This window comes from Elephas maximus, chromosome 7 (assembly GCF_024166365.1).
Source record: "Elephas maximus indicus isolate mEleMax1 chromosome 7, mEleMax1 primary haplotype, whole genome shotgun sequence".
In the NCBI taxonomy this organism is placed as follows: domain Eukaryota; kingdom Metazoa; phylum Chordata; class Mammalia; order Proboscidea; family Elephantidae; genus Elephas; species Elephas maximus.
In genome coordinates this window covers 48,208,955-48,225,359 of record NC_064825.1, presented here as the reverse complement: position 1 = coordinate 48,225,359, position 16,405 = coordinate 48,208,955, and the positions used below count along the sequence as shown (strand labels likewise).

At 43.7% G+C, this 16,405-nt stretch overlaps 1 protein-coding gene across 1 annotated transcript in view; it reads right to left on the bottom strand.

Annotated features, from left to right (window-relative positions):
* P4HA3 (prolyl 4-hydroxylase subunit alpha 3) overlaps positions 1–14,189 on the bottom strand; it is a 38,733-nt gene extending 24,544 nt beyond the window's left edge. The window contains exons 1-3 of the mRNA XM_049889583.1: positions 13,990–14,189; positions 5,276–5,418; positions 4,362–4,585 (exon numbers count right to left, since the gene is read on the bottom strand). Coding sequence (XP_049745540.1) covers positions 4,362–4,585; positions 5,276–5,418; positions 13,990–14,189 — 567 coding nt within the window. The remainder of the gene's footprint in view (positions 1–4,361; positions 4,586–5,275; positions 5,419–13,989) is intronic.
* Between the last annotated feature and the right edge of the window lie 2,216 nt (positions 14,190–16,405).

Genomic DNA, 16,405 nt, shown 5'->3' with positions numbered 1-16,405 from the left:
TTAACAACGTATTTAAGATCTCCATGAGGAATTTCAAGCCCTAACAATGTGGTATACTGATAACTAGAATCCTTCCAATCACAAATACTTATAAATTTTGAATAAAACACAACAAGCATTTTGTTACACATTTGCAAGAAAAAATGGAAAATTCCCAGGTACCAGAAACAAAAAAGCTGAAAACCCAAGAAATAAGCTTATAAGCTGATGCTGAAGATATCCAAGGTGGGCGTGGGTATACATCTTAGTAACTCTGGTGGTTAGATAATCTTAGATTATAATGCCTACATGAGGACAGAAGATAAGCCTTCCTTGCTGCTGTCGTTGCTGTGTGCTGTCGAGTCATTCAACTCATAGCAGCCCTGTAGGGCAGATTGGAGCCCTGGTGGTGCAGAGGTTAAGAGCTCAGGCTGCTAACCAAAAAAGTTTGGCAGTTCGAATCCACCAGCCACTCCTTGAAAACTCTATGGGGCAGCTCTACTCTGTCGTACAGGGTCAGTATGAGTTGAATTGACCCGATGGCATACAACAACAATAACAATAGAGTAGAACAGCCCCATAGGGTTTCCTAGGATATACTCTTTACAGGAGCAGATTATCAGTTCTTCTCTCTCTACGTGCCACTGGTAGGTTCAAACCGCCAACCTTCCTGTTAACAGCCAAGCACTTGACCATTGCACCACCAGGGCTCCTTAAATCTTTCTTAGATTTCTAGAGTTCCTGGAAGAAGCAAACCCAAAACTCTTTGGAGGGATATTCCCACAGCTCTGGGCACAGACATTCTTTTAGGGAGAAAAACTTAAAAACAAGCTCACATTAATCTTAGGTGAAGGGAAGGACAACACACAATACAGGAGAAATCAGCACAACTGGACTAAACCAAAAGCTAAGAAGTTTACTGAATACAATCAAACACTTCGAGGGATGGGGTAGCAGAGGCGGGGGTCTCAGGACCATGGTTTCAGGGGACATCTAGGTCAATTGGCATAACAAAGTTTATTAAGAAAACGTTCTGTGTCCCACTTTGGTGAGTGGCACCTGGGGTCTTAAAAGCTAGCAAGCAGCCATATAACATGAATCAATTGGTCTCAACCCACCTAGAGCAAAGGAGAATGAAGAACACCAGAGACACAAGGAAAATATGAACCCCAAGAGACAGAAAGGGCCACATAAACCAGAGACTCCATCAGCCTGAGACCAGAAGAACTAGATCGTGCCCGGCTACCACCAAGGACTGCTCTGATAGGAAACAGAGTGTCCCTGATGGAGCAAGAGAAAAGTGGGGTGCAGAACTGAAATTATAGTAAAAAGGCCAGACTTAATGGTCTGCCTAAGAATGGAGGGACCCCAGAGGACATGGCTTCCGGACTCTTATAGCCCAAAACAAAAACTATTCCCAAAGCCAACTCTTTGGACAAAGATTAGACCGAACTAGAAGATATAAAATGATACTGGTGAGGAGTGTGCTTCTTAGCTCAAGTAGACACATGAGACTAAGTGGGCAGCTCCTGTCTGGAGGCGAGATGAGAAGGCAGAAGGGGACAGGAGCTGGTTGAGTGGACATGGGAAATACAGGGTAGAGAGGAGGAGTGTGCTGTCATAGGGAGAGCAACTAGGGTCACATAACAAGGTGTGTGTAAGTTTTTGTACGAGAGACTGACTTGAATTGTAAACTTTCACTTGGAGCACAATAAAAAAATTTCTAAATACACACAAAGTTCATAGAAACGTGCACGTGTAGTGATAAGTACAAGAATATCCATAGGACGATATGCACTGACTTCAGGATGATGGTTACCTGGGCAGAGGTGGAGTACAAAGGGGAGAGGGGAGGCAGTGAAAAGGAATAGGAGTGGGACTTTAGCTAGATGTTGCATCCTTAAAAAAAAAAATCTGAAATAAATATAGCAAAATTTGAACGTACATTTAATCTCAATTGTAGGTATAATTGCCTGCTGTATCGACGGCACTGGTTTTTTTTTTATTATTATATTACGTAGTTTTCTTATGTTTGAACTGTTCTTGCTTTCAAAATAAGTAAATAAATACAGAAATAAAGATTGCCAGTGAGACTTTCAAGAAGCAACTTACTACATTTTCAACAGAGGATTTTGGCTTGAGAAAGGTCCCACTAACGAAGCATACACAGAACTATTTTAACTGGTTTAAATTTAAATTAGCATGAACTCGATGACTGAGCTGAGTCCATTCGGGACCTCAGAAAAGAAAAATAATACACAGAGAGGCTTAGGACAACCCAGCCTGCACGATTTAGAGACTAATCCCAAAAGTTGGTTTCATGAGGCCCACTCTCAGATCTACTAACAAAAACTGTAGGGACCAGGAAAAATACATTTTCCTGCAATACGCATCCTTAAAATTAAAAAGGGCTACTCCATTACTGCTTGAGGGAAAGGCTGGGAAAGAGTATATGATAAAATGGCCCTAACTGTGAGTATAATTTTGATCAAAGATTAGTTAAATACCTCATATGGAAGTTTCCTGAAGTGTATTTCCTCAGTAAAGTTTAAGTGAATGGCCTCAGGTTTTTGACACTTCTTTATTTTATTATTTCTTAATGCTTAGTGTCTCAGTTATCTAGTGCTACTATAACAAATACCACAAGTAGGTGGCTTTAACAAACAGATATTTATTTTCTCACAGTTTAGGAGCCATCGAACATAGAGCAGCAGCTCTAGGGAAAGGCTTTCTCTGTCTGCTCTGGAGGAAGGTCCTTGTCTCTTCAGCTTCTGCTTCCTGATGTCTTGCAGATATTCCTGTGTCTTAGCATCTATCTTACCCCATCTCTGCTTCATTTGCTTGCCAGTTTATTCTCTTTTATATCTCAAAAGAGATTGACTCAAGACACAACCTACACTAATCCTGCCTTATTAACATAATAAAGACAGTCCATTTCCAAATGAGATTATAACCACAAGCATGTTGCTGTTGTTAGGTGCCACCGAGTCCATTCTGACTCATAGTGACCCTGTATACAACAGAACAAAACACTGCCCGGTCCTGTACCGTTCTCACAATCGTTGTTATGCTTGAGGCCATTGTTACAGCCATTGTGTCAACCCATCTCGTTAAGGGTCTTCCTCTTTTTCCACTGGTCCTCTGCTTTGCCAAACATAACGTTCTTCTCCAGGAACTGATCCCTCCTGATAACATGTCCAAAGTATGTGAGACAAAGTCTCACAATCTTTGCTTCTAAGGAGCATTCTGGTTGTACTTCTTCCAAGACAGATTTGTTCATTCTTTTGACAGTCCATGGTGTATTCAATATTCTTCGCCAACACCACAATTCAAAGGTGTCAATTCTTCAGTCTTCCTCTTCCTTGTTCATCGTCCTGCTCTATGCTTAGGGTGACAAAACGAGCAGTTTGCCCAGATGGTCCCAGTTTATATCTGTTATCCTGGCATAATTAATAATACCCATTTCGCTCTCAAGAGTGTCCTAAGTACATGATCACCTTAGCTATTGTGGAAAGAATGTGAGAAATAAAGACCTGGGTTCAAGATATAGTTCTGCTACTTAAAGTTGTGCAGCCTTTGGCAAGTTATTTAGATGGCAGTGTTGGTTCAGCGGTAGAATTCTCACCTTCATGTGGAAGACCTGGGTTCGATTCCTGACCAATGCTCTTCAAGCACAGGTGCCACTCGTCTTTCGCTGCCAGTTTATGTGTTGCTATGATGCTTAATGGGCTTCAGCAGAGCTTCCAGACTAAGACAGACTATGAAGAAAGGCCTGGTGATCTTCTTCAAAAATCAGCCACTAAAAACACTGTGGAGCACAATGTCCTGATCCCATTATGCATGGGGTTGCCATGAGTCTTGGGCCAATTCAACAGCACCTAACAACGGACAAGTTATTTATCCTCTCTGATTCTCAGTTTCTTCATCCAAAATGGGAAATAATACCAAATTTCTAAGTATGTTGTAAGGATTTACTGCTGTTAGCATGCACAAAACGCTGCCTTGTCCTGTGCCATCGCCATGATCAGTCATGGATCAGACCGCTGCAGATCAGATCATTGGATCCCAGGATTTTCAGTGGCTGATTTTTGGAAGTAGATCACCAGGCCTTTCCTCCCAATCTGTCTTAATCTAAAAGCTCCACTGAAACCTGTTCAGTATCATAGCAACATACAAGCTTCCACTGACAAACGGGTGGTGGCTGTACATGAGGTACATCGGCCGGGAACTGAACCCAGTTCTCCCGCATGGAAGGTGAGATTTCTACTACCGAACCACCAACGCTGTAAAAATTAGAAATACATAAAAAATAATTGGAACACAGTGAATTCATCTCTAAGAAACTAGCACTGTGCAATTGCCCTGTTTCTGAATACTGTTACCTTGCCAACTTGGAAGCAGTCGTCTGCCGTGAGGGAGAAAAGCCGTCTGGGACTGTAGAGGTTGGTGACAGCAGAGCCGGTAACTCTCTGGAAGAGGCCTCGAGCCAGCCCCTTCACATTGAGCATGTACACGTCCTGCAACCGCATCAGGGCCCTCGCTGCCCCTTCAAGGTCCTCAAAGGCTGGAAGGTCCTGCTCCACTTTCTGATAACCATCCTTCAGAGCTGTACAGGTCATAAAAGCATCGTCTATCATTCAAAAAACTGGTAGTGAGCATCAGTATATACAAGGCAAGATCACCTGTCCAGATATGTCATGAGCAAAGGTAACGTTTTAATCGTCTTTGTGTTACCAGTGGCAAGCACAGTTCCTGGCACAGAATGGATGCTTAATACAATGTCCTGAACAAGGAACAAATGATCTGGAGTAAAAAACAAGGCACACACTTCATCATGTTGTCCCATCCTATCTGTCTCCAGGAATCTTACCCTTTGGGGAAATAACTCTGCCTCTTCCCCAAAGTCAACCAACTTCTTAAAGTATAAAATACAGTAAATAAGGAAAGTGACCGCCCTACAGATCACACTGTAGAGGCAACTTAATGAAACAGAAATTATTTTAGAAGACCATTGCCTTCTACATATACAAAAAGGGGGTGATATATCCTGTACTTCTGCATAGGGATGTAGTGAAGATCAGATGAGATAATGGATATAAAAGTGCTTCCTAATATAAATCATATAAACATATTAACAAGGGGACCTAGTTCTTTCTACTAGCTACAGCTAAGGAAATCAATAATACCCCACCACGTCATTACCCCTTATCACATCCCATCAGACTCTCTCTCCTTTCCTCTGAGTCAGAAGATAACAATCTCTTCCCTCTTACCCTCCATTCCTTCTCCACATTACCTTGGCTGTTCTCACTGGCCTCCAGACTGTGCACTACATTCCTCCAGTCTGACTGCAGGCGTTTGATGAGAGTAAACGCAAGCAGAGGGTTAGCCACAGGGGTTGCTGAATCCTCATGCAAAGAAAGCACCTTGTCATAGAATCTGAAAGAGAGGAACAGAGTGATCTTGCCACCACACCGAGGGAAGGCTGCCATGGTATATATGCATAAAAAGTAGCCAACATTGAAATGCTAAACCCCTTGAGACTCAGGTAATTCTCTAACCAACAGACTATACAAGCACAAAAAATATGAAAACCAAAAATACAAGAAAAGTAGGTCCACTCATTTGTTCACTCAATGAGTCCATCCATACCAGTCAATTATTGTATGTCAGGCACCATGCTAGATGCTGGAGATACAAAGGCAAGACAGGGTCAGCTCGTAAGGAGTTCACAGACAAGAAAATGATTGTTCTCTCTCATCACTCTACGCTCAATACTTACGATCTGGTGGAAGCTCAGAAACACTGTTGAATTAATTACAAGAATTGTGATTCATGCTATGAGAGAAGTGAGCATAAAACACTATGGCAACTAGTAGGCAAGGCACCTAACTCAGGTGGGAGTAAGAATGGGGTAATGGAAGACTTCTCAGAGAAGATAGCACTTGATCTGAGTCTTGAAGCATTAGTTAAAATATTAATAGCTAGATGTTAGAGCTAAAAACCAACAACTTAATAAATAAAAATAAAATAAATAAATAAATAGCTACTACTTATTGAGCCCTTACCGTGTATTAGGCATCTGCTGAAAGAGCTGTAAATATGTTGTCTTATTTAATCCCCTAATAACCTCTGGAGCAGATTTTATTATGCCCATTTCACAGGAGAGGAAACTGAGACTAGGCTACACTGTTAGTAAATGGCAAAGCCAGTATTTGAACCCAAGTCTGCCTGACTCTAAAGTCTGAGTTCATAGCTAATTTTGCCATACTGTTTCCCACGGAACTAGAACAAAGATGGAAGGAAGTATTTGGGGCCAACAAAGGCACAGAGGCCTGACATATATTTGTTTATTCAATTAAGTCAATCTATGCTGGTCACTTGCTCGATGTCAGAAGCTAGATTCTGGGGATACAAAGACAAGATAGGGTTCAGTGATGAAGGATTTCACAGACAAGAAAATAACTTTCTCTTATCACTCGATATGTAAGCTCAATAAATATTTTTATGAATGAATGGATGAAAGCTACTTTTCTAGGAGCTAGGAACAAAAACTTGAATAAGACAATAACCTTAGGGAGAACAGAGAGGGGGTGATTAATTAGGCCAGAGGAGGTCAGGGAAGGTTTCACAGAGGAGATAACAAATTATGACTTGAAGGGTAAATACAAATAATGAGAAAGGGAGTAGGAGGCCTCCTTTCAGGCAGAGACCAGTCATGGTACAGAGCGAAACATCAGAGGGATTACAAGTAGCTTAGTATTGGGGGACGGATGTGTATTGGGAGGATGGGTAGGAGATCAGGCTGGAGAAGTGAGCGGTGCCTCATAGGCCTTGCTGAGGAATTTGGTTTTTACCCCGAGTGCCATTGCTGTTGTTGTTGCCTAGAGTTGACTCCAACTTATGGCAACCTATGTACAGAACAAAACACGGCCTGGTCTTGGGTCATCCTCACAATCGCCAGCATGTATGAGTCCATTGTTGCGACTGTTGTGCCAATGGCCCTCTACTTCATCAAACATGATATCCTTCTCTAGTTACTGATCCCTCCTGATGACATGTCCAAAGCAAACAAGTCAGACAATGTTCTGTCGTGATCTATAAGGTTTTCATCGGCTAACTTTGGGAGGAGATCACCAGGCCTCTCTTCCTAGTCTGTCTCAGTCTGAAAGCTCCACTGAAACCTGTCCACCCTGCTGGTATTTGAAATACTGGTACCATAGCTTCCAGAATCATAGCAAGATGAAAGCCACTACAGTACAACAAACTGGCAGAAGGGTGGTAAAGTGCAATTAGGAGCCACCAAATGGTTTCAGGGGGAATGGGACACACTATGATTTGTTTTCATTTATAAATCTGTTGAGAAGGTGAGGTGGATGATTCAGAGATGGAAGCAGCTAGAGGCAGAAAGACCAGTTAGGACACCATTTCAAAACTGTAGGCAAGAGACAATGAGGGTCTGAGCCATGACAGCAACGGTGGGCAGAGGATGGAATGGATCTAAGAGAGGTATTTGGAAGTAGACTATATGTAGAAACTGGGGAGACCGTACACCAGCAATGAAGAGGTGGGGTTGTCTAGCATGCTTCCAACATTTCTGGCTTGGCAGCATTCGCAGAAAAGGGCCAGAAATGGTGGGTCCTGAATTGATCATCTTTCTAGTTAATTCTTCTCCTCCCCAGATACTATATAAGCAAGAGATGCTATTTCCTTTCCGGGTATACTAGGGTTATTCCATTCTTAACACACTAAAAGATTTGTTATTGAAATTTATTGAGTGTCTATAATACAGCAGACTGAAGAGTTCTAGTTCTGATTTCTGCAACCTTTTTTCTCTTACTTTAAAATTATTAATTTCAAAAACAGTAGAATACCAACAATGGAAGTAAAAGAGAAAAAGGGTGTGTGAAAAGGAGATGGATTTATCTGATATAGCTTAAGCGTTTAAGAACATGTGAGGATATAGGAGTCCTTAGGCAAGAGTGGGGGCACTGGTGGCACAGTGGTTAAGAGCTCAGTTGGCAGCTCGAATCCACCAGCTGCTCTTTGGAAACCCTATGCAGCAGTTCTACTCTATCCTATAGGGTCGCTATGAGTTAGAATTGACTTGATGGAAGAGTTTTTTTTTTTTTTTTTTAGGCAAGAGCAGGGGTCTTCCATGAGTGGAAAGTGATGAGGGGAAGACTAGAGGGAGTGGCAGCGTAGAGGGATTTCAACCTTTGAAGCAGGAATCTGATTTCAGAATTTCTCAAGGGTGGTGCCCTCAACTGTGAAATGGGGCTTGAAATAGAAGATGACTTGCTTCATGGTGCTTCCATGGAGCCTAATGGTTCAATTCAAGCATAAACAAAGGATTGTGGGTCTAGGTGCCGCAGGGAAGAAATGAGAAGCCTGGCAAGTCCCAGCTTGTCTCTGATCCCAATGACAAGGCAGTTTGAGACTGCTTCTTTAGAGTTTTGAAACTAAACCAGCCTCCGGGGAGTGGGAGTTTTTACTGTCCATTATTCTCTGCTTCGGCTCCACATGGAACTACTTAGTGAAAGATATTCCATTGCTAGATGAAAAAACTTACGAGCTTTTTTCACGGGTTTGAGTCCAGACTGAAGAGTAAGTATCCAGGAACAAATGAGGCTGACTGGGCGGTGATTTTAGAAGACAGTCAGGTAGGGAGGAGCTGGGAGGAGACTTGAGATTTATCCTGGCCCAGCTTCCAAACACCCTTCAGTCTTCCCTTCTGCAGAACGGAAGAACTGGTCTGGTCTAGAAGACTTGTCTGGGTCCTTTCAGAATGAACATTCTATTATTTCTTCCCATCGCCTTTCTACAACTGAATAAATAAATTCCTCATTTGGTGCCTGAGGACTAATTTTTAACAGGCATCAGAGGAAAGTGAGGCACAAAGGCAGAGAAGCAGGGCAGAGAAGTGGAGATTTGCGTCAAGTCATCCATCAGGTCAAAAGCACTGTCTTTCTTGTTTTCTTCACATCCACTCCGCATTATGGGTTCTATTTGTTTAGGCCAGCAGCCTGCTCTCTCCTGCAGCGCACCAATTCAATCCAGTGTCAGATATGTCATTTTTCTGAGACACAAAGGGAAAAAAAAAACTATCATCTAGTATCTGAGACTGGTTTGGAATCCAAACATTGGCCTTATGCCCAGTCTCTGAGCAAATAGTTGGTTCCAGAGAACAAGTTACTGGATGCTGGATTCAAACCTCAAGGTTTCCTAAATGGCTTTTTGCTTTAACAAATGCTGCTGCGAGTGGAAAATCAGATCCTTTCCTTCAAGAATCTGCACATAAAATTTGTAACCCAATCCTGTATTAAGCATAGACTGGGAAGGCTATCCAACCACAATACATGGGCTATTTCAATCCAACATGTTTCTCCTTTGGAATTCAGAAATGTTTTGTCTCAGTTCTTTGGAGACATTCTAAATGTTTAATTCCTAGCACAATAATTGCCGCTGATACTACTCTCTACTCTTGGTGACGTTGTAAACTAAAACAAAATGAACAAAAAAACTTAGGGATTAACTTTACTTTCTATAACTAGTATAGTTTTCATTCATTAACTTGGACGGGAAGTAGTTGCAACATTAATACTTCATTTTTTGATCTAGAAATTTGAAGAATATGAACTGAGGTCCTTACAAATAACATCTCAAGTTACATAAAATCACTAGTTTGGGAATATAGAAAAATGAGCAGAAGCTGCCAAAATTCTTGTTTTAAAAGGCAAACATCTCGCTAGGCTTTACAGCATTGACTAGAGAACAGAATGATCGAGTCCCCAAAATATCAAACCAAATTAACAAAATTAAATGTATAGAGCTCCCTCATTCATACTCTTGTTCATAAGAAAAGAATCTGAAATGCTTCTTAATCTTTTTTATTATCTGGCCTCTCACAATCCTAGTTAATACTTAAAGCCAAAAGTGGAACTAGTTTCACCAGCTTGTCTTAAACAACAACATAAAGAGCTAACATTTGTTGAGCATTATTACATTCCAAGCAGAATGATAAATGCCTTTAAATGATGAGATTATTTCATTTAATCTTCCCAACAACGCTGTGGGGATAGGTACTGTTATTATCATCATTTTACAGATCAAGAAACTAGATCTTAAAGAGGTAAAGGAAGTTGCCAAGGTCAGTACCAGGGATTAGAACAGAGGCCTGTTTAACTCCCAAATCCAGACTTTTAACCACTATGCTCTGTGGCCTCTCATGAAACCCCAGGGCTTGGTCTGTGGCCCTGGTATATTAGGCAGCAGTAGGGACCTCATTGCATGAGGAGAGTTGGATTAACAAGTTTTTAAAAACTGTGTTCTAGTCCTGGATTTGCTACCTACTAGATTTATAATCTTGAATAAGCAAATTTACCTCTCTAAACTTTAGTTTTCTCATATTGTCAATGACTCTCATTTGTTAAAAAAGAATAATACATATCTATCTCAAAGGGTTGCATGTGCATAAGAATCAAATAGGATAAGGTTTGTGCAAGACCTGCTACTGTGACAAAGATATGACAATGACAGTGGTGATAAGACAGTGAAGGAGACCAGCATGCAGAGGGGGCCCCCTGGCCAGCTGCAAGCAATCTCCTCTGAGACCGTTTCCTGAAAGGGCTGGCACCAGGATCCTGATCCCCCATCTCCACCTGAGCCATCCAAGGAAAGAATTAGTGGTATGAGAACAAGCAAATGGCTAGCAGAGAGCATGTTGGGATCTGAAATCAAATAGAAAAAAAGTCTGTCCTATTTCCATCAATGAATTTGGACTCTGATTATCCTGTTCTAAGAACAAAATTAAAACACTTTTCTCTATAAACATAGACCCACAGAATGCTAAGCAACTATACTACTGCAAAGAGTCGACAAGAATTATCAACATTATAATTTATTGTTAGACAAAATTAATATACATGTACATATATTCTATATGTATATCATAACCTAGTCACACTATTTCAAACTAACAGAAAGTTCAAACATACTTGCAAGCTTCATACATAGTCACGTACTAAATTACATTATTGTTCATTCGTTCAGTCACCATTGAGTAACAACCAAGATCAATCACACACCCTCTACACACAAACTAGTACATGGGCTCTCTCACAGTCGTAGTCATACACACCTTCTTTCCATGTCACCCCAGAATCGGCATGACCATCATATACAATCACACTCACTCACAGCTTCATAAGCAGTGCATTGTGACACAGCCCTTGGTTGTCTCAGTTCAGCAGGACACTCACATGATATGAGTACAATATTATATATTCATATTGCGATGTGGTCACAACCATTGGGTAAAAACAGCACCAACTGTGAAAATGGCATAGCGGCATCAGACCTCTAACTTCATGTGGAGGGAGAACCATCATCATCAACAGCCCAAGGTTGATCCCTTCGAAGTAGAGGTCAAACACACCTCCACTCTCTGACCTTTTTACCAATTCTGATGCCAGCTCTCTACTTCTCTGCTGAGTTGGATAATTTGTTGCAATGGCCACATAGAACTCACAGACAATACTCACAATTATGGGGTTTATTAGGGAAGTAACAGATTACAGTCCAGGATCAGGAACAATTCAGGATATAGTTCTTCAATCAGGACAGCTTCTTTTCAGTTGTGCTTGCAGGTAGGTCTCTCTCTGACCCTCTGCCTCTTGGCCTGGCCTCTGCCCTGCTCAGGCAGGTGTTACAAAGCTCTTTAGCTCTGCCAATAAGTGCCTAGAGGCACCCCACTCCACCAAGAAGCCTCCTGCCCAAAGGCACTCAGCTTTCTCGCTCCATAGATTGGCAAGCCTAGCTCCGCTGACAAGTGCCCAGAGGCATCGCACTGCACCATGAAGCCTCCTGCCTGAAGACTCTCAGCTCTCTCACTCCATGAGCTGGCATCCCCACTGAAGCCACCCTGCTCCTTGGGCCGGGAAGTCTATAGTGCGGTCTCGTGCTCGCCTCCTGGTTCTGCTGTTGCTGTTTCTCTGTGGCTACTATTTCTCTGCTGCTTCTAGCTGTTCTGTGCCATCTCAGATGTTACAGCTCTCTCTCTGTCTCCTGGGTCTAGGAGGTTCTCAGCGCAAGGACCCTGGATCCAAAGGACACACTCCACTCCCAGCTCTTCTTTCTTGATGATAGTGAGGTCCCCTCTCTGCTCTGGGATTGGCTCTCTTTTAAGCCTAGTGAGATGGCAAAACTGACCAATCCCCTCATTTCGGTTCCATATGCCTTATTTGCATGGTCCCACCCCCACACAAGGGTTCCATGCACCTTATCTGCATTTTTAGCAGTGGACCACAAGTACCTTATTTGCATAGTCCCACCCAATCATTTTGTAGGAATCACAAGACTATGGTGAGAAAGGCCATATAAAAACAATTCTGTTTCTCACAGTGTTGTAGGAATTCTCACGTCCCAAGAAGAGAAAGCAAAATACATACTCATATACATGCAATCATATACAATCACTCACTTTCATAGCTGGACACAGAGTCAATAAATGCTTACACTACCCCAGTGTCCAAGTCTTGTATTATTTTATCCCACAGTGTGTAGCCCTAGAGTTTGTTGATTCTATAGCAAAACAACATTGGCTAAGCATCTGTTTGTGTGTTATATACACAGTATCTTCCAGTCGCAAGTATAGTTATTCACAATTTTTTCTTGGTGTCAAAGGCTTTCACATACATATAACATCTCGGTTATTATTTATCCAGTCTGTAGGGAGCTCTTAGCATATGTGGTGGCATAGTGGTTAAGAGCTACTGCTGCTAACCTAAAGGTCAGCAGTTCATATCCATCAGGTGCTCCTTGGAAACCCCATTGGGCAGCTCTACTCTGGGTCACTGTGAGTCAAAATTGACCTGACAGCTATAAGTTTTTTTTTTTTAAAGCATGTGTAAGAGACACTGTATGGCACAACGGTTAAGCACTTGGCTGCTAATCAAAAGGTTGGCAGTTCAAGTTTGCCCAGAGGCACCACAGAAGAAAAGCCTGACAATTGACTTTTGAAACATCAGCCCCAGAAAACCAGTTCTACTCTGACACACATGGGTCACCGTAAGTCAGAACCGACTTGACAGCAACTGCTTTGATTTTTGGTAAAGATCAAGGGAAGGGGGAACTGAAAGCAAAAGAGGAGATGGACATCACTGGTCAGCAGTCATGATGCAGAGGCTCCAAGCTCTATCCCAGGGCTTAGAACAAAGCTTGGCTCATAGTAAGCACATGTGTTGAATGAATTAATTTTTCATACTATATATAGTTACTTCTACTCAGCATATTCCACATGCATAGCGTGATACCCATAGTGCCATGCCCATCCAGTCCCAATGACATATATGTTTCATACAAAGTCACAGAATCTCCTCTGATACATCATATAAAATGTCAGTTCACCGGGTCACACAGTGTTTCACAGTTCTTGATTCACAGTGCCAACTCACAAGGTCAACACACGTGGGGCCACAGCATCCCCATATTCTCTACATTTTATGGTCACAGTGTCTGTGTCATTGCATGGTTCCACTGTGTCTGTGTCACTGTGACAGAGCTGGGGTCCCCTGTAGCATGACACAGTGCCTTGTGAGGTCATACTCTGCCTCAGAGTATTCCATCACACTTCTCCACAGTGTGTCAACTTCACCGTGTGATGCTGGATCTGGGGTGCCACTACCTGTGTGATGGGAGTGTGGGGCCCCACACAATGTGACACAGTGCCTGTGGGCTCATACTCGGTCTCAGTTTCCCCACCACCACACAGGGACCGGGGTCCTACACAGGGTCTGGAATCACACCAGACCTCAGAGTCACTCCCTATCCCACACCACAGTTTCTCAGTCTCACCGTGTGACACTGGGTCTGACGTCCCACGCAGAACGACAGTGAGTCTGGAGTCACACGCTGCCTCAGTCATTCCCACTCTGCACCGCAGTGTCTCGGTCTCGCACTGTGAGTCTCTCCCACTCAGGCTTCTCTGTCGCCCCGCCCCACTGTCCTCACCTGGTCAGGTCCCGCAGCCGCGCCTCCTCCCCGCGCAGGTAGCGCCGCAGCAGGGCCAGCAGCCGGCGCTCGGGCGCCAGGGCGCGCGCCACGCTAGTCAGCGCGGAGAACGTGTCCCCCTGCGCCGCGGGCCCCGCCGGACCCCTGGGCCCCAGCGCCAGCAGCGCCAGCAGCGCGGCCAGCCGAGCCACGGGACCCATGGCCGGCGCTCGCTCGCGTCCTCTCAGACGGTGCCGCCCGCCCTGCGCCCGGCGCTCGGAGCTCCAGCCCTGCTCCTCCCCTGGGCTTCGCCCCGCCCCTTCGCCTTGCCTGTCAGGCCTGCTTAGCCCCCCACCGCCGACTCCTTACTTGCTCTGACCGCTCCTCGGGTTCCTGCCTCTCAGCTGCTCAGACTGCGTGAGCGGACTGCCTGCAACCTCAGTGGCGCTCCCTTCACTAAATCACAGCCCCAGGAAGGTGTTTCCTCTGTGCCCATTTCACGTATGTGGAAACTGAGACACGGGGTGGTGTGAGCGCTGAATTCACTGGCCTAAGGCTGTACAAAGGAGCCCACTGGGCTGCTAAACGAAAGATTGAAGGTGGAACCCACCAGCCCCTCGACCAGAGAAGGATGCGGTAGAAAATCCTATGGGGCGGATCTACTCTGTCATATAGGGTCGCTGTGAGTCGTAATCAACTCCACGGCACACAAAAACAAGGCTGTACAAGGCCACCCCAACAATATTCACCCCCTGGTTCAGGGGTGGAACTATAGAAACATTACTGAATTCTGATTGGTAAATCCAGGAGAGCAAATAATGCGGTATAATAATAGAGGTACCATAGCGACGTGTGTGTGTGTGTGTGTATGTGTGTGTGTGTGTGTGTAAAGAGCTGTGGGAGAGCCCCAAACCCAAAAAACCATTGCCTTCCAGTCGATTCCGACTCACAGTGCGGGAGAGCAGAGGGGAGGAAAACATTTCACAGAGGACGTGACATCTGAGCGATCCTGAATGATGAGTAGAAATTTGACCAGGAGGTTAGGCGTGATGAAGGGCATTAGGACCAGTGCATAACGTTTCTAGGACTTAGAGGACCTAAAACTCTGGGATCCCAAGTCTCTGCTCTACACAATATATTACACAGTTACTTAAGCAAGCAAACAAAATTATTATTTACATCCTACTAGGTTACTTATTTTTTCCCAGGCATTTGTTCATTCATTCAACAAATGTTTACTGGTACCTACAGTACTGCGTGGCATTTCCCAGGCATTTGTTCATTCATTCAACAAATGTTTACTGGTACCTACAGTACTGCGTGGCATAGTGGTTAAGAGCTAAGGTTGCTAACCAAAAGGTTGGCAGTTCGAATCCACCAGTGGTTCCTTGGAAACCCCACGGGGGCAGTTCTACCCTGTCCTGTAGGGTCACTATGAGTCGGAATGTACTCAACAGCAGTGATTTTTTTTTAAGGTACCAGGCTGAGGACACAGAGAAACAGCAGACCCAGCGCTAACCCCGGTCCTAATGAGCTCACAAGAGGAGACAGATATGTAAACAAATAACCACAATAAAATGTGATTAGGGTAACCAAGGGTGGGGCCATCATGTGCAATGGCAGCACTGAGCAGGAAGCCTGTGCACATGCGTCGGTGGTGGAGAGGGCTTCACAGAGGAAGCAACGTGCACTGGCCCAAGGGATGAAAAAGGATTATCTCCACTGTGGCAGGCAAGGGAGGGATGGGCAGAAGGTGCCTATGGGTACCAAGGTTCAGGGGTGGAAAGTAGTTTGAGTTTTGGAAGTGATGAAAAGTTTCTTTGGTTGGAGCTGTCATATTGTGAAGGGGCTTTGCATGTCGTACTAAGAAAATTATCCCGTCATCTATGAAAATCCAATGGAAGCACAAACAACAGAAGATCAGCTTGATAATTGGGGCCTCCTAAAAATTTAGTGCTTATGTTCATCAAAAGACTTTACCAAAAGGGTAAGAAGAGAACCTACAGACTGGGGAAAAAAGATTTTGACAACAACACATCTGACAAGGGTCTAATCTCTAAAATGTATAGGAAATGCCAACACCTCAACAACAAAAAGACAAACAATCGAATCAATAAGTGGGCAAAGGACATGAACAGACACATCACCCCAGAAGACATTCAGGAGGCTAACAAACATATGGAGAGATGCTCCTAATTATGAGCCATTGTGTTGTTGTTGTTAAGTGCCATCAAGTTGATTTCGACTCATAGTGATCCTATGTACAACAGCCCTTCGCCATCCTCATAATCGTTGCTATGTTTGAGCCCATTGTTGCAGCCACTGTGTCAATCCATTTTGTTGAGGGTCTTCCTCTCTTTGGCTGACCCTCTAATTTACCAAGCATGTCCTTTTCCAGGGACTAGTCCTTGCTGATAACATGTCCAAAGTACATGAG